Here is a 20,707-nt window from a genome sequence, read left to right on the forward strand (position 1 = left end):
ATTTTTATTTCAGCCTACACGTAGATAGATAGACACATAGAAACGTATCGCTCACGTGTTCCTTTCATCCCGCGCGCTTTCTCACATGTCGCGCCGCGACGTGCCACGGACCCTCCGGAGGGAAGATCTACGATCCTGCCGTACGAGAAGCGCACCCCGCCGATACTTATCATGCGATAGTCTTCATTTCCCCAAACAGCATAATATCCAAAATCTGAACATAAAATAGTCTTTATATCCCGGGAATAGTCACCTTATTTTTTCTTCTTTTTTTTTCTTTTAAACGATCAATATTTTTATCCGTAAATATAAGATATAATGTAAATATTGCTTAATGTTTACTGGATATGGGTACATATAACCTCTCTCTTTCTCTCTCTCCCTCCCTCTCGTTCTCTTATTCTCCGTCTTCAGTCACGTTTTTCACGCGCGTTTGTTTTGAAAATTGTTTACGATCTGTATGGCGTGTATAACGACCGGGTCACAATCTGAACGCGCACTTGGCGGCATTGTTGATGCATTGTTGCGACGATATATAAGAAATCCCGACTGCTAATATTCGACTGGCTCGCGATCGCCTGTGCGTGTATTTGCGAAAAATTTGTTTGAAACGAAAGATAATTATCTTACAAAGAAATTATTTGTTTCAGTTTACATATATTTCTTGTAGCCAAATAATATTTTATTCGGTTGAAAGATATTATTTCAAATAATAGCGCTCTTTCTATCAAATAATAGAGTTTTCTTGAGTGAGACGATAAAACTTTTACTCAAATAAATAGAAATGAATCTAAAAAAAACATTTTTCTCCGAGCGTAGAAAACGCGTTTACGAGAGCAATATTGTACGTCAAATGACAACAGGTAGGAACGGGCAAAAATTATGTTAGGCAAGTGCGTAGCGATGAAACGGCGAATCCGAGCGTTTTGATATTCACACGTGTACCAGGTGCGACGACAACGTTGACGACAACGTTGTCACGATCAACACACGCGCGCGCGTCGTACGCGTCGATCACCGAGTCCCACCAACAACTCGGAATCTCGCTTTCTATTAATAATTACAATGCGTATTAGCGTGGATCGGAGCACGTAGTGCGACTCGACCGTTACGTTTTCGCGTGACAAAAAGCGCACAAAGAAATCTCGCGGGTGTTCCTCGCGTCGAACGGTCGAGGACCGCCGCCGCCGACCACCGGGCTGCTGCTCCCGTTGTCCACATCCACTACGTCTTAACGGAAAGTTCACTGATCTTCCGATCCGAAATTAAACCGATTTCCCAGAATCTCTCGGCTTTGTTACGCCACTTTTCTTACTTGTTGTTACCTTCGAACTACCCGCCGAACAACGGACTTTCGAAAGTCCTCTCGGGGACTGCAGTTGCAGCCGTGCTTCCTCTGAAAAACTCATTTTCTCCTCTGCAAGTGAAAAAATATATACAGAAAATCGAGCAACCTTTAGCCCGAAGCTTTATAAGATACCAGTGCCAGCATACATACACACACACACACACACAGTCACTACGTAGAATATTACTTTTGCATACGCAAATCGCGTTCTCGTAGAGGAAGCGCGCAGTAACTCGAAATAAGAGAAGAACAGCCGAGTTTCCTTCAATTGTCGAACTCGGGCCTGCGGCCGGTTTACACTTTCCCATGATTACCGCCATCCTCATTTCTCTCGTTTCATAATGTTTAGACTCCTCTCGAAGACGTAAGATGCTCAATCTCGGGGATATTGAAATCGTACAGAGTTAGTGACTTAGTTGCCCAACGCGCTGCTCAATATTTATTACCATTCTGAGATCGCGCGTCTTAAGTCTCCGAGAAGAGTTTAAATGCTATGAAAGGAAAGGAAACGAAAGGGAGATAGCATTCGGCGGTAACCATGGAAAAGTGCAGACCTGGTCTAACTTATCAATTTATTAATAGTTTTCTTTTCTATAATTTATAATTATGACAATTGTGTGTCTTGTCGCTCGCTTCTACCGGAGTTCGTTAACTATTATCTCGGGCAACAAGAAAACAAGAAACCGAGAAATAAAAGGCAGAAATAGGGAGGTAAGATTTAAAAAACACGTTGTAAACCAAGCTTAACGAATTCCGGTAGAGGCAAGCGACACACAATTGTCGGTAAAACAGTGCGTCAAGAAGCAGAGACAAAAACCCAGATAGCACAGATCTCCTAGCGACGTATCCACAGGATATCCATAGGATGTTCGTAAGATATCGTGTGCTGTTTGGGAAGTAAACCAATCATAAATACCATTTTTTGCGAATTTACCTTTTTATTTGAACGTATAACGTGAGAATTCTTGACATGTGTTTTCTCGCTTCTGACGCTTCATCATCAAACAAGAACAGTCGCAGCGAAAGACCGGGAATCTTAGAAATGATAGGCAAGTGTTACCCGCTCTATTTGCTGACATACAGATAGAAATTATGAACTTTTCGATTATTGTTGAACGACAAATTGTAGGACGGAAAAATGAGCGACAATTCTTCATCATTACCCATCGATTAATTTAATCAGAGTTTGATGAAGTTTCATCCCAAATTCCGTAAACTTAGACTCATAGATCCGTAGACTCGTCGATATTTGACTCTAAAGATTTCAGGAGATCCGCGAATTTTCGAATATAACTCGAATTCGAAGCGTTCTGATGATCCACCGTGCGAGTAATCGGATATCCGGATAACGTTGTATCCAAAGGAATTTCTAAAACACACGCATACACACATACACACAGATGGCGGGTATTCTCACACAGCGTGTCCGAGAATCAAACCTGTTCCGAAATGAGCGATTTACTTTAATCGCATGCGATCATAGGGATCCTCTTCTAAATATAAGCGTGCATTTCGTTGAAAATGCGATGCGAAGGACACGGTGGTGCAATCGTGCAAGGCGAACCGGTACCGGCGCGACACACAGCCGGTAGTGCGATTGAGTGGCGTATAAATGAAAAGTTTCATTCTCGCGCGCGCGCGAGACCTTGAAGAGGTGCGAAAGCAAGGTCGGCGACCGACGAGATTCGACGAGATGCGTGCGATAAATGAACTATCCGAAGACTCTCCTATCTCTTTCTCTCTCTCCCGTTACGAGACAGAGAGAGAAAGAGAGAGGGAGAGACAGAGAGAAAGAGAGAGAGAAAGAGATAGAGACGCGGTCGTCGTCGTGGTTGTCGCCCGGTAGTTTTCCCGACGCGAGAACAAAGACGAGGATTCCGTCGTTTTCTCAGACACGCCGCAACCAAACCACTGCAGAAACAACAATAACAATAATAAAGAGCCACTCTCCCAGGCACATTTTCAGCAGTACTTTTATTAGGAAATACTTTGCACTTATTAAATGCCTCTTATATTCATAATTAATTTTAATTATAATAATTATTGTTATAGCGTTGTGTTCTCTATCTCGCTACGTAGAAGCATGCTTTTTTTTCTTCTAACACATGTTACACGATCTTAAAATTATAAGCATTTTTTTTATTCCTTAAAATACAGCTTACTCGTAAATCAAACAATACTTGAAGTGTCACAAAGCCGGCAAATAATGCTCGCTTGAATTTCGAGTTTTGCGAATCGGCCCTCTCGCGAGGGGATCCTCTCCAGAAAGTCACTTAATGAAATTCGGTTCAGCGGTGTAAATCGATGAGAAACGTCGAAAGTTTGTGCGCGTCCGCACTGGGATAATGATTCTCCGACCGTGGGACTTTCTTCTCCTCCCTCCCTCCCTCTCTTTCTCTTTCATCCCATATCGTGCATAATTTTCATTTAAATGATTACATCTAGGATTTTTTCTCTCCCTTTCGCCTTTGTGAAAGAGTATTTAACTCTCTCTCTCTCTCTCTCTCTTTATCTCTCACTTGCGGAGCGAGAATGCGCGAATTACTCGTGTTAATCATTAAAATAAAATAATGATAATATTCCCCGACGAGACACGCGAACTGTCGTCGTCTGAGGAATCAAACGCCGATTTAATATACTCCTCCTCCGGGCACACGCTTTTCTCTCTTTCTCTCTCTCTCTTTCTCTCTCTTTCTCTCTCTTTTCTCACGTATTCATTTTCTTATTTCTTCTCTTTTCTCTTTTTTTTCTTTTTTTCTTCCTCCTTTTCTCCATGCTCTCTCTCTCTCTCTCTCTCTCTCTCGGAAGTCAAGATTACTTTCAAGAATACCGCGACCGTCGAGACGTCGTTGTCGCCCGTTGCATCGAGGATTCCTCCTATTCTCGATGCAACGCCGATCCACGTCCACGCTCTCATCAAAAATCTCATTCAAGTTATACACTTAACATTGTCGCTATTATAGTTTTCTATATTCTCTCTCTCTCTCTCTCTCTCTCTCTCTCTCTCTCTCTCTCTTATATCATTCTCTCTATTTCCAGCCACACGTCGTGCCTATTATGTAACGAACTCTTAATCAATTAATTAAGATGTTTCATATCTCTCTCACACACACATACATACACACGCACACATTACCTTACGCGAATTACAAAAGCTGGTTTGTCGCGAGCAAACCGAACGGCACGGTTATTCTGCGAAATTGTATTACAGTCACGACGAGTTCGACCTGCTCCATCCCTCGTCCATTGTATGTCTCTTTTTGTCATGTGTATGTGTATATGTGTAAGCATGTATCCACGTGTATGATGGGTGCGCGCATTCGCATACGTGTATCTTCTCGCACGTACACGCGTCTTTACGCGCATTACACTGAATCCGCGCGCTTCGGCCCGCGGTATTCGAAATGCTGTCACGACGGCACACCTCCAGGGGGGGGGGGGGGGGGGAAAAANAGTCGTCGAGAAACATCGCGCATTACTCGCCAAATCCACCATCTGACACGTACAATGACGCGCGCGCGCGACGTCGCCAATATCGGCGCGCGTATATTTGGGACAATTGCCGCAAACTAACTCCGAGAGCTGATGAGAGAAGTTAACTCTTCCCGACTTCCCACGCAAGAACGGATTTCAGTTCGAAGGAAAAAGCGAGACAAGAAAACAGCGGGAAAAGGGTGCGAAGTAAAAAAGTAAACCGACGTACCGGTCGGCATCACGTACGCTGTACTATTCCCCGAATTGAACCTTTTACTGTTACATAATTTTTAGCCTTTCACGCGTGCGTGGACGTGTAAGGTCGAAACTATCGTAATTAGAGTGATTGCAACTCTACTATTACAGCTATAGTTGCCTCTACGATTTTCCATTTGGGAAACGGCATGACGTACACCGATATCGTCGAGCGTAGGTCGAGCGATAACTGACTGTTTCAATAACTCGATAACGTCGTCTCACGACGTTTCTTCGGGACTAGCCGACGAGGACGACGCGCTATGCCGTCTATGCCTCTCAACGTAGCGTCCCGGATACACACGGGTTCTTAAGAATAACGTAACGTACAATTTGTATAATAGATAATAGGTGTGACTACTTGAGAAGACGCACGACGATCGTAGCGACGATCATCGATCGGCTCTTCGGCGCTTCAAGCGTGTTCCTGACAGCCGAGCATCGTGAAAGTACGAGCGAGTCTCGCGAGAATCATCAATCGAGAGGCGGGAAAAAAAAACGGAAAGCGCCGAAGCGTCGGCGGCGATTCAGTGTAACATGTCGCATACTGCAGATATCATATGAAGCCCTATGATCGTTATTAGAGTGTTATTACTCTTACGGGATCTACGGTTAGAAAATTGAACTCTTATCTTCAAGTCAGTAATCCATCGCTACAACTCAATTACGAAAACATCGAAGCACTTAATTTCCATTTTCTCGGCGATCCGGTAAATAGGCAAGCAACTCTCTGTGTCTCTCTGTGTGTGTGTGTGTGTGTATTAACAATTTACGATTCCAAGAAGATGATTAAACGTATCGGATATGCTCAGTAAGAGCCTCCGGGATACATTTCCCGACGTAACACGAAGTCGAGCGCGAGGCACAGATCAATATTTTGCGAGGAAAGAAAGCTACGCATATAATATTGCAATAAACACATTACAATATATATAAATATTGATTCATATATATATATATATTTTTTTTTTCAGCGGAAGATTTCAACACCACAATCATAATCGATATTTTTGGATAATCGATATACAACAATTTCCTAACGTGCTCTCAGATTCACGTTCACTCATGCATGCAACGTGTTACCTCGAGAAGCTCATCAACATGCAGCCATACATAATCCGAATAATAATAATAATAAAAATAAAACTTAAGCTAAAAAGTGAGACACATAAAAATACAACTTATACAAATATATATATATANCTCCACCGTAATCGCGCTGATACGCGCAAACAGATCTCACCTCTGTGTGTGTGTGTGTGTGTGTGTGTGTATGTGTGTTGGACTTTTAATTGCATTGCCTATTTAATGCATATTAGATATTTATCTCGGTAACTGTAAAAAAGACTTAAAAATAAATGATACGAGGTTCAAAATCGACTCTACGAAGTTTCAGGAGTTCTATCTACAAATAATAATACCATCATAAAAACGGAGAGACCAAAAAGCAAATATATATAGTATCGTGTAATTAAATATAATATAAACTGCCTCAAAGTGGCTACCTATATATTTACTGCTACAATAGTGGCTATGATAATAATAGTCATTAAGTATCGTTCACACTTCTTTGATTGTGGTTTAGTTACATACTTTAAGACATTATGATACATGTGAGTATGACACGGACTTCCACTAAAAATATTTGTTAGATACGCTGAGCATTACTGACTTAAGCACTGTACTAAATTCACGTAAAATGTTATTATGTTATTATTAGAAAACTAATTATTTCTCATTGGTTTGAAATACTGGTTTAATAGATCCGTATAAAACCTTTGTCAACTGGAACTCTTAGAACAATGATTTACACGATACCGATTCTCTCTGGAAAGAATGCTATATACGAGTAAGTCATTACCTCAACTGTCTGGACATTGCAACAGGCAACAATTGTAAGTCATGTTATTTTTTTTCTTTTTCCTTTTCCCTTTTCTCCTTTTAGTTTCATATTAACATCACAATATCCAATATGTGACTAATTATTTCTCTTCTTTTTCTTCCGATATCTCGATATATCTTGTAAACGTAAGAAGACAACTGATTAACATATATCAGTATATGATCGCACGTAGAAAATGATTATAATGAGAATAAATACAAGTTATACAATAAGATCTGTGACATATGTTGGATTATTAAATGGTTCAACTTGAATTCCTGAAAACGTGTTTATCAGTCGGATGGCAGCAGTCTTACTGCAAGTAATAGAAGCTCTAGCAAGCTCTCTAAAGTTAGATTAGTTCCACTTTTCCCTTTACACACGTATCTTGTATATTGTCTAATATAAATAAATTAATGATCCGGTATGAGGCCAGAGAAAAGGCAGTTACATTCTAAGTGATAGTAAACTTTACTTTATCCTCTATGTGTTATTGTTCATGTCCATCATTTTTTTTTTTATTATTTTTGTATCTGGCACTCTTTCCTATTTTTAGGCTGCTTCTCAGTTATTGTAATTTACTTTGCTGGATTATTGCGTTGCATGGAAAAATATGGCTTTATCCAAATGCTATTTAACAAAGGCAATACACCGTTTACAATTACATTATATGCGCCACAGTTGTTGTCATATAATTAAACCTCTTTGAAAAGGCAGAACCAGTATTCGTAAAAATAACGAGAAGAGCTGGTCTTGTGATTTTTACGGACACCGGTAATTCTTATCATCAATTACAAATGCGGTCATTTGTACACTAGCATGTAAAAAGCATTACACTACATACGTCATGATCGTTCATCTCTTGTGATGCTCAACAAAGCTAAATGGTAAACTTTGAATAAATACCGGTCCTCTTACACTGTATAAGTTATCAAGGTATATAGAATAAAGGCAGAAAGAAGAAACTTTCCTCGACAAAGTGCCTACAAAAATATTTGTATAATAGATTGAGGATTGCTGTGTCTAAGACATTGTCTGGTTATATGTTAGCCACGTGTTACCAGTCTTAAACATAGTGACTAATTGTTTGTGTACAAGTTCCGTTGTCTTTCTACAATTTGTATACATTTTGATCTTTAAGCGTCACTCTCCTGGTGCGGCAGGATATTTAAAGTATCGCCGTATAATTTCTCATTTCATTTGAAAACTTACACTTAAATTACAAAAAGGAAAGAGATAAATATATGTGTATGCGTCATAACGGTGTGTGTTACAGATGTCACAGACAACTTAATGAGAGAGTAAGATGCGCTTCACTGAATCATATAAATATATATGATGTAATAAAAAATAACTTACGCTACGGAGATGTGTCTACTCGTCAAAACATTCTGAGGTCATTAAAAAAATATCGGTTATATATATATGACATAGTCAATAATCTTCTTCTTCTTCTTCTTCATCTTCATCATCATCATCATCATCATCATCACCACCACCATCATCATCATCTTCTTCTTCCTTCTCCTCCTCCTCCTCCTCTTCCTTTTTCTCTTTTTAAATTATATTCTGTATAGTATAATCTTATTTCGAGCGATATATTGATGCAAGATCCGAAAAAAAGAAGTCTCACGCTATCCATGCATACAGGCTACACCGGTCACTAAGTAGAAGAACGGAACACGGCTGAAAATTAACCATACGCGTAGCGTTCGTCCACAGCAAAAAGGAATTGTATTCATTTCTCTCAACACATATATATATATATATATATATATATATATATATATATGTGTGTGTGTGTGTGTGTGTGTGTGTATATGTATGTATATATATGTGTGTGTGTGTGCGTGTATACACACACACGCGCGCATACATACATACATACAGACCCTGTAGCAGAACAATAAATATTTGCAACTTTCTACCGGTCACACATGCAGTTTTGCAGTTTACACACAGCTTCGCTTCGCCTCTTTTGACGGCGAGATCTGACGGACCAGAAATTACAAATATTTACCGACCTTGCTCTATAGAAATCGTATTCTCCGCGAATATTTTATTATCATCATCATCATCGTCGTCGTTGTCGTCATCGTCAACTGCGCTTACCTACAAAAATCCTGCGTATAAAAGTCTCAAATGATAAAATTTGAAACGCAATACGTTAAATGCTCGATCTAACGTTTTGATCATCAACGATTTTGTCTCTTTTTCTTCCCTCCTTTTACAAGTCTCCCCCTCCGTCTCTCCTCTTATAAGTACATTTCACAACGTAAGCACTTATAAGTATGGATGTGAGTTGAATATATATGACGGATGGAATATATATATACTCTCGTCGTCGTCGTCGCGCGAAATGCCTCTGAATTTAATTGCAGAGCACATGTTTTGCGCACAGCACCGCGTGGAAACGTCAAACGGGGTTGTGACAAGCTGTATATATATATATATATTTACGTTGTATATATACATATATATATATATATATATATATATACATATATATATATATACAATCGGCACGCCTCGCGCGATACAGCACAGTAGCGTGTGGTGTGTTTTGTACTTAAAAAAACTGGTTCCTTCAGTCTTCCTAAGGACACTGAGAGTTCAACATAAATACGTTGCAATGACGTACGTTTTACGGGGGCGCAGCGCACGGTATGCAGCACGTCGTCGGCTTTATAACTTAATGCTGTGTTCGAACCTTGACATATGGTATCTTATATGTACACGGAGCGGGAGCTGTTCGAGACACAAATCATATCTATATCGCGTGAAACCTACACTCTGTCCGTCTTACTGAGTAAATGCAGAAGTACGTTGTATGTATACATTGTTAACGTAACCATAGTAGTAGTCTTGTCAATCGGCGCGCAAATCATGTCGGTCGCGCCGGATGAAAATGAAGGATGAGTATAAGGAAAAAAAAAATATAAGGAGAGAAAAAAAACGAGCGAACTTTGTGCGGGGGCACAAAACGAAAAGATAAACGAAAAAGAAGGAAAAACGGAAAAAGTTCAACGGTGACGCGGTCTGGAACAGCTCTCTGGGGAGGGGTGCTGCGATAAAAAATTTGTTCGATTCAACTGAAATCTAAAAAACTCACTACTCTTCTTTGTACAGCACTACGGTAGGCTGGAATTTAGGCTCTCCGGCAAACGATAATTCATCATATGGTATGGCGGACTAGCTGGGCTACCCGGCTGGCTATTCATGCCGAGGTTGCTCGAGCCGCGGCCGCGTTTTCGCCTTTGCAAGATGCCCTTCCTGACCATGTAGAATCGAATTGTGCTGATCGGTATATTGTACTTTTCTGAGGCTACTTGGAACGTCATGCCGCGTGCTACCATGTCCGAAGCTTGCTTAAGTTCCTCTTCCGAGCGTCTTTGTCGTCTTTGATAACCTGTGTGCATGAGGAGAATGAGAGATGCGACCGGATTATCAACGAACGGTGGTTGAACTATCGAGGACGGAGAAAAGTTATTCACCTTCGACCGGAGAGAACGGGCTGGTGGGGTTGCAATTATTACTGGATACCATACTAATGGAATATGGCTTGACGTCCTGCTGCTGAGCAAACTGCTCGTCAGGCTCCATCTTCACCATCCCCGGACTCTCGGTGAGGGTCGCCTCGCACGCGCTCAGAGCCTTCTCCAGATGTTGCAGCGCCTCGCTGTGCTCCATGTTCACGAAATTGGATGACGAATTGGAATTGTGCGGCACCGGCGTGACGGTGTGCGACGAACTGTTTCCCAAACTAGTCGTCGCCATCGCCGAACATGGTAGGAAGTTGGAATTGTTACCGCTGGTGGCCGAGGTGTCCTCGGTCTTGAAATTGGAAGTGTCATGCATAGGCGGTGACGGAGTGACGGGCGCGTTGGAGTCATTTTGCGTGTTGCTGTCGCTCGAATTGTTGTCACACTGACTGGACAGGCCACGTATCTGTGTCGAGAAAGATAGAATCTCATGAGATGTACGTCCGGTACTTGCGTCTGTGAAACCACAATCGTACGAAACACATAGCTGCCGCTCTCGCATTAAAGTCTCACTTGCTGGTTGCGTTCAGAAAACACAACGATTGTGCAACGGTTGAGCAATTCGTCTGCATAATAGGCCGTAATTTCGGGATCTAACGGTAATCACTTATCACTTGTATCCTCTGAACGCAACCTGTGTCTCACGTGTGCACTGAGGTTAGATCAACGGACGGAAAAATCTAACAGAAGCTCAACCGGAATCGAAGATATCACCAGATAGATAATACAGACAGATCGATACACGTACTTGCAAGACGTCCGCCGCTTGCATCAGTTTCGCCAATTGTTGCTGCTCTACGTACACCTCTCCGCGATACATGAACTCAACTAGAGCTTGAAGTTCCCACATCCTCATGTCTCTCAGGAAGATGATAGGATGGGTGCACGGTATCTCCAACAGCAAACGCTCCAGATAATCGCTACAGGCAGACAGCACAACCCTGTGACATTTGATTGAACCTCCGTCGCAGGCCAGTGTTACGTCCACAAACTGCTCGGAGCTCAGCAACTTTGGGAAGGCGCTGTGCATGTTGGACTGGTGGGAATTCCAAGAGACACAGAACTGCTGGCGGTCGCCGCCCGGGTAATTAACCGGGTTAGGCAAGTTACTCCCAGATTCCATGATTGCGGCTCAACAGTACACGAATTTCCTATACACAAAGATATCTTGTTGAGATCCAGAACACGTTGTGACAATTATTAAGTGAGGAATTTCTCTCTGAATATCGCACAATTGTAAGAATCAGTATGAGCGATACGTTTCATAGAACCCAATGTGTAACAATATAATAACGTGTGTAGTCAGAAAACGCCAAAGGTTGTCAAAAGTATGTCCCTATAACTTTATTGTGTTTCTTCAGACACCTTTCAAGCATTTATATCACTTGAATAAGTGATAATAATAATAAACGGGACGGTAAAGCATATTCACGAGATACCGCGAACAAAGGACGAAGTACCAAGAAAAAATGAATGAAAATATAAAATGTTCCCAACAAAGACGTCACTTTGTCAACTTGGGCGCTCGGAGGAGAGACGACGCGGCGTCCGTCGCTGCGGAGAATCTCTTTCTCGCGAGCTATTTTCGGACGCGTTAATTAATAAAACAAATAACAGATTCGACGTTACGATATACCTGAATCGCAGGAGCCTCTCGGCCTTTTTGAGAATACAGCAAAACACGGACGAAAAACACGGACGATCTCGCGCTCTCGGCTCTATCGGGAAAGAAAGGAGAGAAAAAAAAAAGAGGAAAAAGTAACCAACCGTATTATTTGCCGAAGCGGCAACACTAAGCCCGCCGCGTGCGAAACGACCGACGTCGGAACAAAGACAAAGAGAGCCCGTCGCGGCGGGCCCGGTTGCTGACTCGAATTTCGAACAGGACATTCCCCATAACCCGTAAAAGCGTATCATTCATGAGCGCCTGAAATACCATGGTCGCGCGAGAACGGGCGATTATTATCGCCACGTTGGGGCTAGGTTAACGAGAAACATGACGGTTGAGTTAAAAAAAATGTACAATATGGCTGTCTGGCATAGGTCTAGTAACAACAATATTCGTGCGTGCCCGTGTATTCGTACACACGCGCGCGCGCACGTACACATACACACACGCACGCACAGCACCTCCACACAAACGAGTACGCGACGGAACACACTCTTACCCAACTATACACGTATATACAGACAGCACATATATATAATTATACACGACTGTATACATATATATATTATGTGTAATGCGTATATATGTATATATATATATAATACTATCCGTTATACGCGAAGCGTGCGAAATGCGTGCGCGATTAATTGAAACGTTACACCGGGCATCGCGATTCCGGCACGGTCTTACGAGCCGGCCGAAAAATCGCTTAAACTTGGCGGAGCGCGTGCGACAAAAAGTCGCGTACAGCCGGATGCAGTCACGCACATATACACGCGCGCGCGCGTATGTACGCACGCACGCATTCACGGTGGAGGTGGAGTAACGCGCTACGAGCGTTCGCTACCCGCTGTCGAGGATGACGACGACGAAGACGGACGACAAGGACGACGTCGTGACGCTCGTGTGTGCCCGCAATCACGTGTCGGTTTCGAACACTGGCCGACAGGTTAAGCGTCGCTCACGAGACCGTTTGGAGAGAGGCGGCCGCCGGTTTTCAGCGAGACACACGACGACGATTCTCGCCTCTCGTACGTTACCGTTCATTCGTCACGGTAATGAAAGCGGAATCTTTGCGGGGGAGAGAGAGAGAGAGACGTCGTCGTCTCGACGCCTCTGTCGCCGCCGCCGCCGTCGTAGCACGTTGCCGCATCAGCTCTCCCGTCTCTCGCAGGAATGTCTCGAGGTTCCCATTAGTTTCACCATTTTGTTCGTTCGTTCGTACATGCGTGCGTGTACGTACGTAGGCTCGCTCTCGCTCGCTCTCGTTCGTTTGTTCACTCGCCCGCCCGCCCGCTCTCGTTCGCTCTCTCTTTCGCGTTCTCTTCGCGCGGCTTTCTCACGGGACGACGCCGAGCGTCGCGCCGACGACTTCGTAGGCCGAAACTACGTAGGAAACAGCAATGCGAATCTCTCTCTCTCACACACATACACACACACACACGTACGTACGCGCGCGTTTAGAGCGCGCCCGGCAATTCGGCTGATGTCTGTTCACTCACGGAGTCCGCAAGTACGTCCAGAGACGCGAGTCCACTCTCCGAATTTCGCGTCGCTCGCAGGAAGAATCCCTTAAGAAAACATTCAGCCGCCGAGATTTTCGCTACCTAGGGGAGCTGCGGCCGGAAGGGTGGGGGTTACACACGGAGAGACAGAGCAAGAAAGAGCGTGCGAAAGAGCGAGCGAGGGGGGCGAGCGAGCACGAGAAAGAGACGGACGGAAACGAGAAGAAAGAGGGAGATGGCGGTACCGTCTGCGTCTCTCTGAGTGTGTACACATGCATACGTGTGCGTGCTTGCGCATGTGTGCGTGCGTGCGCGTGGAACACTAGCGCAGCTCTCGCGTGTATTCCGCGAACTGCTATATAGACGCTAGAGATTCCGGACGGGAGAGAGCCCGGGAAGCCGAGAGCGCGAGAGAGAGAGAATTTAGAGCGGCGTGAACACGGCGGTGAGCGTCACGGGAGCAGCCGGTCGTCGGTTGATCGATACTTACTTATTCGCTCACTCGTCGGAACCGCTGCCGAGCGTCGAACAGGGACGAGCGCGCGCCTCGCTCGCACACGGCTCACACACTCTATTGCTAAACTATCGCTAGAAGAGAACTAGCGTCGCGACGACGCGGGCATGCCTCTAGCGCGCATCCGATGCTGCGCAGCAAACTTGCGCCGTTCCTTCAAAGCCGTCAGCGGCGACGGCGGCGATTCTTAGACGCGAGCGATTCTGGCTTTTTTTACACCCCGTGGCGGACACGCGCGTCGATCGATCGCGCGCGCCGCGCGCGTGCCGCGCGATAAACCGTTGAACCGATTTCGTGCGCCGGCCGCTCGATACGCGCGGCCTCGACCGGTGTATCGAGATCGTTAGCCGCGCGATCTTGCGCGGCACCTTCTCTCATGAAAACCACTCGAAGGATGCGCGTCCCGGACGCCTGTTCTTTTTTGGTTATATCCTCCGCGTCTGTTTCTCCCCCCTCTCCTACATCACTGCCGCTATTCGCTCGCTCGCTCTGTCAGCAACACGCTCGCGCTTTACGGAGGAGATACGTAAACTCATCGCGTTTCGAGAACGAGAGAAATAAGAAATGCAAAGGTAACAAAATTGAAGTGCAGGTAAGATTAGATTTGTCGAGCGATTTGTGATCGTTAGGAGAATATTCGACGAAGGGTATGTAGTGTGGGTGATATAGGGTGCGTTTCTCCTATTTTAGAGGCGAAGTACATCGAATAATGAGAATCCCGCCATTTTGACCGACATGTTACAAACAAACGGAGAGCTTGATAATAAAGTCGTTCGATTGGATATACCTTGAATAAACCTTACTAACTCGTTTCTTCCAAATGAAACTTTCGTAGTAGCGTTGAGAGAAATACACATAGTTGCAGTCGCTTACGACGATCGAATTCTATTGACACACCGATCAAACTTGATCGTCACTCAACCAGCTAATGCTCGTTTCACACGCCGTGAGGAAGTGCCGGAAATATAATGTCACGCGCTGCAACGTCGATGAGACACGCATGTATTTCGTTTTGAAAAATGTATCTGAAAATTCCGTAAAAGATTGATCGGATTTGCAAGAGATATTTACAGATTATTCTTCTAGATTTAAGAGAATAATCTAAACAGATCGGAAATCTTGTAACAGTTGTAAAAAAGAAAATATTCTACCGAATGTGGCCAATGGCTGCAACGACATAGCTATTGAGAGGCCGATTTTTGTAATATGTATGTGTTCGGCAGATCTAAAAATATACACCAATCACAAGTAATCATTAGTCAACGTCTATAATTTTCAAAGTTTCGGAAGGGAACCGTTTTTCCTTCAATTTTTTCCCAAAACTTTGAAACTATAAGTCAACGCTTGTGCGAGCATTGAGTGATAATCGCCTTTGATGGAGATATCCTTTTAGATAGACGATAAATTTAAAAGAATAATCCAATAAGAAAGCTCGCTCGACCGTTGTGTTTTCCGAACGCAGCCAACTATCACGCGGATTCTACATCATGTGTTAAATGATACTTTCGCTTCCCAAATATACCGACAGATGACACGTTGTTCGATTCTCTTTTGATTTTACCACGCACGTTGCTATCGTGTCTACACTGGCATCCGTTACATATACAATAGTGTGTTTATGTTGTGACATATAATTTTCACGTTATTCATAGAAATCGACAATATATAAATTACTGAAATTCAATTCGGTCAACAGTCAGATAAAGGCTGCGACTCTCTTATCTCGGTAAGTTTCGCGCGTTTCTTGTATCCGGCGGGAAAATAGCCACATTCGGTACATTTACTTTTTATAACTTATTGTTTTCTGTGCCAAGATCGGATTATTCTCTTTATATCTAAAGGAACGATTCAATTTCAGCACAGAAAATTTTCGAAAAGTTGCGGAAAAATAAACTTTTTTAATTCTGCCGAACACAGCCAACGCATCTTCGCTAAACAAATTCTACTGTTATAAAACTTATTGAGGTAAAAATGTTGCGGCCTTTCATCGTGCAATTGAACGTTACAGAGGAGAAGAGAAGAATACTCGATAGGAAATCAGATCGGCGAGTTGACGTTCAATCATGTCCAAGATAACAGGTTATGATACGCACGACGACGGGCCGGGATTTGTGGGTATTCGATTTTGCCAGGAATGCAACAATATGTTGTATCCAAAAGAGGATAAAGAGAACAAAGTGCTGATGTACGCGGTAAATAACTCCTTATTAGCCATTACTTTCTCTCTCTCTCTCTCTCTCTTTCTCTCTCTCTCTCTCTCTCTCTCTCTCTCTCTCTCTCTCTGTTTCCCAAAGAAGCTAGAAAATGAACTAGAAATTCTGACTTGCAATGCGACAAATTGTCACGTTTCAGTGCAGAAATTGCGATTTCAAGCAACTGGCCGACAGCAACTGCATCTATGTGAACAAGATCATGCACGAGATAGAGTAAGTTGGCAGAATAATGAATTGAGAAACGAATCAACATCCAACAAACATCACCGAAAACAACTGCAATGGTTCACTAAAATTCGTACAATACGTGCGGGAAGAAGACGGAAGCGTATCATTTTGTGCACGGATACGCTTGTCTTACAAAATGACGCGCTTCTTCTCGACCGGGTTTTTGTTTATTTTACGCTTGCTGCAAAACTCAAGTTGTGAGAGAATAACTCACAGCTCGCAGGAGTCGTGTATGCGCTAGTCGTACCAAAAGACGTGCTCACCATTAATTTACTCAAAAGTTCTCTCTCTCTCTCTTTCTCTCTTTTTTTCATTCTCTTTCATTCTCTCTTTTTTTTTTTTTTTTTAGTGAACTGACACACATCGTGGCTGATGTAATATCGGATCCTACATTGCCGAGAACCGAGGAACATCCATGCCCAAAGTGCAATCACAGAGAGGCTGTATTTTTCCAGGCACAAACTAGGAGGGCTGAGGAGGAAATGCGATTGTATTATGTGTGCACGAATCAGCATTGCTCTCACAGATGGACGGAGTAGAAGATACAACCTTTTCGTATATTCCTTCTTTTACGTCGTGTGACTTAATCGCCGGTGATGTCGCGTTAGAGTTTGTAAGCAAGACATATATATGTGTATATATATAAGAAATGATAGATTTGTATATGTTATAATTGTAACAAAGTACGATAGTAAAAATCGAAAGATTTGTGCGGATAATAGCGGCTGATAGATTACCGTGAGTCTCAATGAGTCTGCTCGCAATCTCTACTCCCCCTCTCTCTCCCCCTCCGAGCATTTATCCCGCGATCGAGTATGAATGCGGCAGATTTTACGAGTCACAACTCCCCCGACCCCTCACGGTTACGAATTATGTCCTGTGGCGTATCTTCCCAGCTCCTGGCTGTTCTATCGCGACGGTTCTGCGAGAATGTGAAATTTCGGGGAACATCTCAAGATGCGTGTTTTAGGAACTTTCGTTGGAGGTAAATATATATATATATCTATGTTAGATCTGTAATATTGCCAATTGTGTCACGTTCGTGCTCATTGCACGAACGAATTCGCGGTAGAGAGCGGTAGAGAGACGGTGCGGAGCAACACCGGGAACTACTCCCAGCTGTTTTTCCGGGTCACCCTCCAGCCATACTGGATTCAATCGCTCGCTCAAGTCGCCTCGGTTGGCCTCACGTACCACGTGATCGCTTTATTTCATATATATCTACTATAATGTATCAAAGGGGGGGAGGGGGAAAGGCATTATAGACACTTGATATATCGGTGTCGTAAATCAAGCGCGCGTAAAATGTGTTATTTACAATTCGAAACGGTTATGGATCAATAACGTGACTGTGATAAAAAGAAAAAGAGAGAAAATAGATAGGGAACGAAATTATAAACAGACGCTAGATACATCAAAATCGTAAGTTGTGTACACATAAAATGCGTTATTTGCTATTCGGAACGATTATGTATTACGTCACTGTGATAAACAAGAAAAAGGGCATTGAGAGAGACAGAGAGAGGTTCGTCTCATAAATATCAGTGCAGGGGCGAGCGATCAGCTCACACTTCGCGCAAGTTCGCGGCCGTCGTATTATCTTCGATCTCTTGACAGAACCATGAGGAAGCGCATAGTACTTTTAATATTCGGATTACTGACGCTGGAACATGCGATCTGCCTCGATACACGCACACCGCATGTCGGTAAGAATTATTTGACCTGACGATTTCAAGATCTGCCGCTGTCTACCGTTCAATAATTAGCCGTTAACTCGTTCGACATCTTGCAGAATGCACAGACTTTGTGCATCGTCAATGTCGGTTATAAAGTCTCTTGATTTTTCTTTAAGCCGTTGTAGGAGGTGGCATTGGCGGTGCTTCCGCCTCGCACTTCCTCACGGAGCTGACGAAGGGGAATCTGGCGATCGACCTGTACGAGGCGAAGCGTATCGGTGGCCGACTGGCAACCGTAAAGATCGGTGACAATGAACACGAAGCCGGCGGTTCGATCCTACACCCCATGAACATGTACATGCAGAGATTCGTCAAACTTCTGGGTAAGTATGAATCGCAGTGACCGAATACAGTCTGTCCCCCGAATGTTTATGTGAGAGACGCTGTAAGAGCGAGCTTTCGGTTGCACTTAGGCTTGGAGCACAATCTCCCTACACAGGATACACAGATGTTCGGTATATGGGACAAAGACAGGTTTGTGTATAAGAGCGACAGCTGGACCATTGTGTCACTGATAAAGTTAGTGTACAGATACGGCTTCCAAGTATTCAAACTTAACAGGTATTTAAAAATTATGCAACGAGCCATCACAGCTCGAGGAAGAGGTAAGAGTGTGTTACGTTTTCTTCGAACAGAGACATACGTGATATAATAGGACACTTTGAGAAGATATACGAGTTACAAGACGCTGGGAAGTCGTTCGAGAACATCACCGCATTGATGTCAGCTATAAACGAAGAATTTTTAAACTGTTTGCAAACGTCATTGAAAGATCGTCTCCTACATATGGGCTACTCGAGAAGACTGATCGACGAGCTGGCCGAGGCCGTCGTTGTTGTGAATTACGGCCAAGACATCGACGTACAAAGTTTCACCGGTCTCGTGTCTCTGGCTGGAACGGGCGCCGATCTGTGGTCGGTCAAAGGCGGGAACAAAAGGGTAAGTTGCTGCGTAAGACTAAAGTGCTATGTCATTTATCCTGATTATTCGTGAAACGTGTACAAGGTGGCATTTTAGGTACCGGAGGGTCTGATCCATGGAAACAAAAACATAAATGTCATGTCGGGCCGTGTCAGGAAAATTCGTTACATCGCGGAGAGCAGTGATAACGCGCGGCAGTACGAGCTGACTTACACGAGTAAAGGTAAAGTTCTTACGATCGGTGAGAGATCCAAATTGAAATTCAAGTAAAACCTGGTAAACGTTTGAGACATGGTAATTATTGTTAGGCGCCGGGGAAATAAGTTCATGCGGATTCTCAGGTCAGAGTCGAAGCGCTCTGAACTTTTTTGAAAAGGCAGTTTTATTCGACGAGGCAGCCACCACTTAATAACCCTTTTTTCCACGTCTGCGCACACTTCTTTTTTTTTTTCAACGAAATCGCACGAACTTTTCCCGGTGTCTGATAAAAATCGTACAATTGTGCGTACGCTGTGCTCATCCAGACAACACGTATCTGACGACGGCCAAATACGACATTGTGATCATCGCCGCACCGCTCACGAGCGATCAAGAATTCCCAATAGAATTCGCGGACTTCCCGAAAGACTTGGAGTTCCCGGGTAGCTATCAGACGACGCACGCGACCTTCGTCAAGGCGGACGTCAAGCCGAAGTACTTCGGCCTACGTCAGAGCTTGGACTTTATTTTAAGTTGTAATCCCAACAAGACGATAATCAGTTCGCTTGGGAAGGTGGATTCCGTTGACGGGTCGGACGAAGTCGGCTCGCCAATTTGGAAGATCTTCAGCAGAAAACCACTGGAGACCGGTCTTGTGCACGGAATATTCTCGAATGTATGTGACGTATCTGCAAAAACAGTATTGTTTCAGGTAGGAAGCAAGAACATGTCGATATTAATCTTTCCTTCCTCGTGTCAAGGTCATCGAGAAGACGACAGTTGTCTGGAAAGCATATCCCCATTACTTGTCCAACACTACCACTCGCCACAGCTTTAAGTTGCACGATGCATTGTACCATATCAATGCGATTGAATGGGTCGCCAGTGCGATGGAGATGAGCGCGATAGGCGGAAGAAATGTTGCCATTCTAGCCTACGACGATTTTCTGCGGAAAAACAGCCTTGTGTCGCATAGAGAGACCCCTAAGGACGGTCCTAAAACACCGTTCGAAGAATTATATCACTGCAGATAAAAATATTATTTTTATCATGTATATAATGTATATATGCATATACGTACATATAACTAAAAAATATATAGCTATGAGAAATATTATGTTCGTGTAACTTTTAGCCCGGATCTACGATATATGTGGTAAGCCAGTAGCCCTATTTTGCTTTAAGTAATAAAATGTGATAACAAGGCTATCTCAGGCTTTAG

The 20,707-nt window shown here is 43.5% G+C and overlaps 3 protein-coding genes across 10 annotated transcripts; 2 read left to right on the forward strand and 1 right to left on the reverse strand.

The window, feature by feature from the left end:
• Nucleotides 1-698: 698 nt before the first annotated feature.
• Nucleotides 699-14,265, reverse strand: LOC106746944 (protein abrupt-like). Of its 7 annotated transcripts, XM_014624121.1 has the most exons (5): nt 13,673-13,878; nt 11,250-11,652; nt 10,454-10,907; nt 10,072-10,368; nt 699-1,417 (listed from the first exon to the last, which is right to left on the reverse strand). In XM_014624121.1, exons 2-4 carry the CDS (start codon nt 11,622-11,624, stop codon nt 10,091-10,093), a joined length of 1,107 nt encoding a protein of 368 aa, XP_014479607.1. In that variant the 5' UTR covers nt 11,625-11,652; nt 13,673-13,878; the 3' UTR covers nt 699-1,417; nt 10,072-10,090. The 7 variants fall into 7 exon arrangements, with proteins under 7 accessions (XP_014479607.1, XP_014479602.1, XP_014479600.1 ...); XM_014624116.1 differs by lacking the exons at nt 699-1,417; nt 13,673-13,878 and adding an exon at nt 14,166-14,265 and having other exon boundaries at nt 10,053-10,368; XM_014624114.1 differs by lacking the exon at nt 699-1,417 and having other exon boundaries at nt 10,053-10,368.
• Nucleotides 14,266-15,736: 1,471 nt separating this feature from the next.
• Nucleotides 15,737-17,335, forward strand: LOC106746929 (DNA-directed RNA polymerase II subunit RPB9). 2 transcript variants are annotated; one of them, XM_014624077.1, is made up of 4 exons: nt 15,737-15,915; nt 16,198-16,381; nt 16,542-16,615; nt 16,980-17,334. In XM_014624077.1, exons 2-4 carry the CDS (start codon nt 16,253-16,255, stop codon nt 17,167-17,169), a joined length of 393 nt encoding a protein of 130 aa, XP_014479563.1. In that variant the 5' UTR covers nt 15,737-15,915; nt 16,198-16,252; the 3' UTR covers nt 17,170-17,334. The 2 variants fall into 2 exon arrangements, with proteins under 2 accessions (XP_014479563.1, XP_014479564.1); XM_014624078.1 differs by lacking the exon at nt 15,737-15,915 and adding an exon at nt 15,930-15,963 and having other exon boundaries at nt 16,980-17,335.
• A 361-nt stretch (nt 17,336-17,696) lies between these two features.
• Nucleotides 17,697-20,610, forward strand: LOC106746985 (prenylcysteine oxidase-like). The gene is made up of 8 exons (XM_014624201.1): nt 17,697-18,052; nt 18,127-18,336; nt 18,483-18,689; nt 18,780-18,927; nt 19,002-19,305; nt 19,384-19,510; nt 19,812-20,161; nt 20,247-20,610. The coding sequence occupies exons 2-8, from the start codon at nt 18,252-18,254 to the stop codon at nt 20,517-20,519; spliced, it is 1,494 nt and encodes a 497-aa protein (XP_014479687.1). The 5' UTR covers nt 17,697-18,052; nt 18,127-18,251; the 3' UTR covers nt 20,520-20,610.
• Nucleotides 20,611-20,707: the final 97 nt, after the last annotated feature.

The sequence above is a fragment of the Dinoponera quadriceps genome, unplaced genomic scaffold (assembly GCF_001313825.1).
Source record: "Dinoponera quadriceps isolate SergipeBrazil2010 unplaced genomic scaffold, ASM131382v1 scaffold1846, whole genome shotgun sequence".
In the NCBI taxonomy this organism is placed as follows: Eukaryota; Metazoa; Arthropoda; class Insecta; order Hymenoptera; family Formicidae; genus Dinoponera; species Dinoponera quadriceps.

What these genes read in the sequence shown, in the direction of transcription:
- LOC106746944 (XM_014624121.1), bottom strand. Translation starts at nt 11,624, where the DNA reads ATGGAATCTGGGAGTAACTTGCCTAACCCGGTTAATTACCCGGGCGGC. An exon ending in AAGCGGCGGACGTCTTGCAA is followed by an intron (nt 10,908 to 11,249) that starts GTACGTGTATCG and finishes TTCTCGACACAG; the next exon opens with ATACGTGGCCTGTCCAGTCA. An exon ending in CCCGTTCTCTCCGGTCGAAG is followed by an intron (nt 10,369 to 10,453) that starts GTGAATAACTTT and finishes TCATGCACACAG; the next exon opens with GTTATCAAAGACGACAAAGA.
- LOC106746929 (XM_014624077.1), top strand. Translation starts at nt 16,253, where the DNA reads ATGTCCAAGATAACAGGTTATGATACGCACGACGACGGGCCGGGATTT. An exon ending in ACAAAGTGCTGATGTACGCG is followed by an intron (nt 16,382 to 16,541) that starts GTAAATAACTCC and finishes GTCACGTTTCAG; the next exon opens with TGCAGAAATTGCGATTTCAA. An exon ending in AAGATCATGCACGAGATAGA is followed by an intron (nt 16,616 to 16,979) that starts GTAAGTTGGCAG and finishes TTTTTTTTTTAG; the next exon opens with TGAACTGACACACATCGTGG.
- LOC106746985 (XM_014624201.1), top strand. Translation starts at nt 18,252, where the DNA reads ATGAGGAAGCGCATAGTACTTTTAATATTCGGATTACTGACGCTGGAA. An exon ending in CAAGTATTCAAACTTAACAG is followed by an intron (nt 18,928 to 19,001) that starts GTATTTAAAAAT and finishes TTCTTCGAACAG; the next exon opens with AGACATACGTGATATAATAG. An exon ending in TGCACGGAATATTCTCGAAT is followed by an intron (nt 20,162 to 20,246) that starts GTATGTGACGTA and finishes CCTCGTGTCAAG; the next exon opens with GTCATCGAGAAGACGACAGT.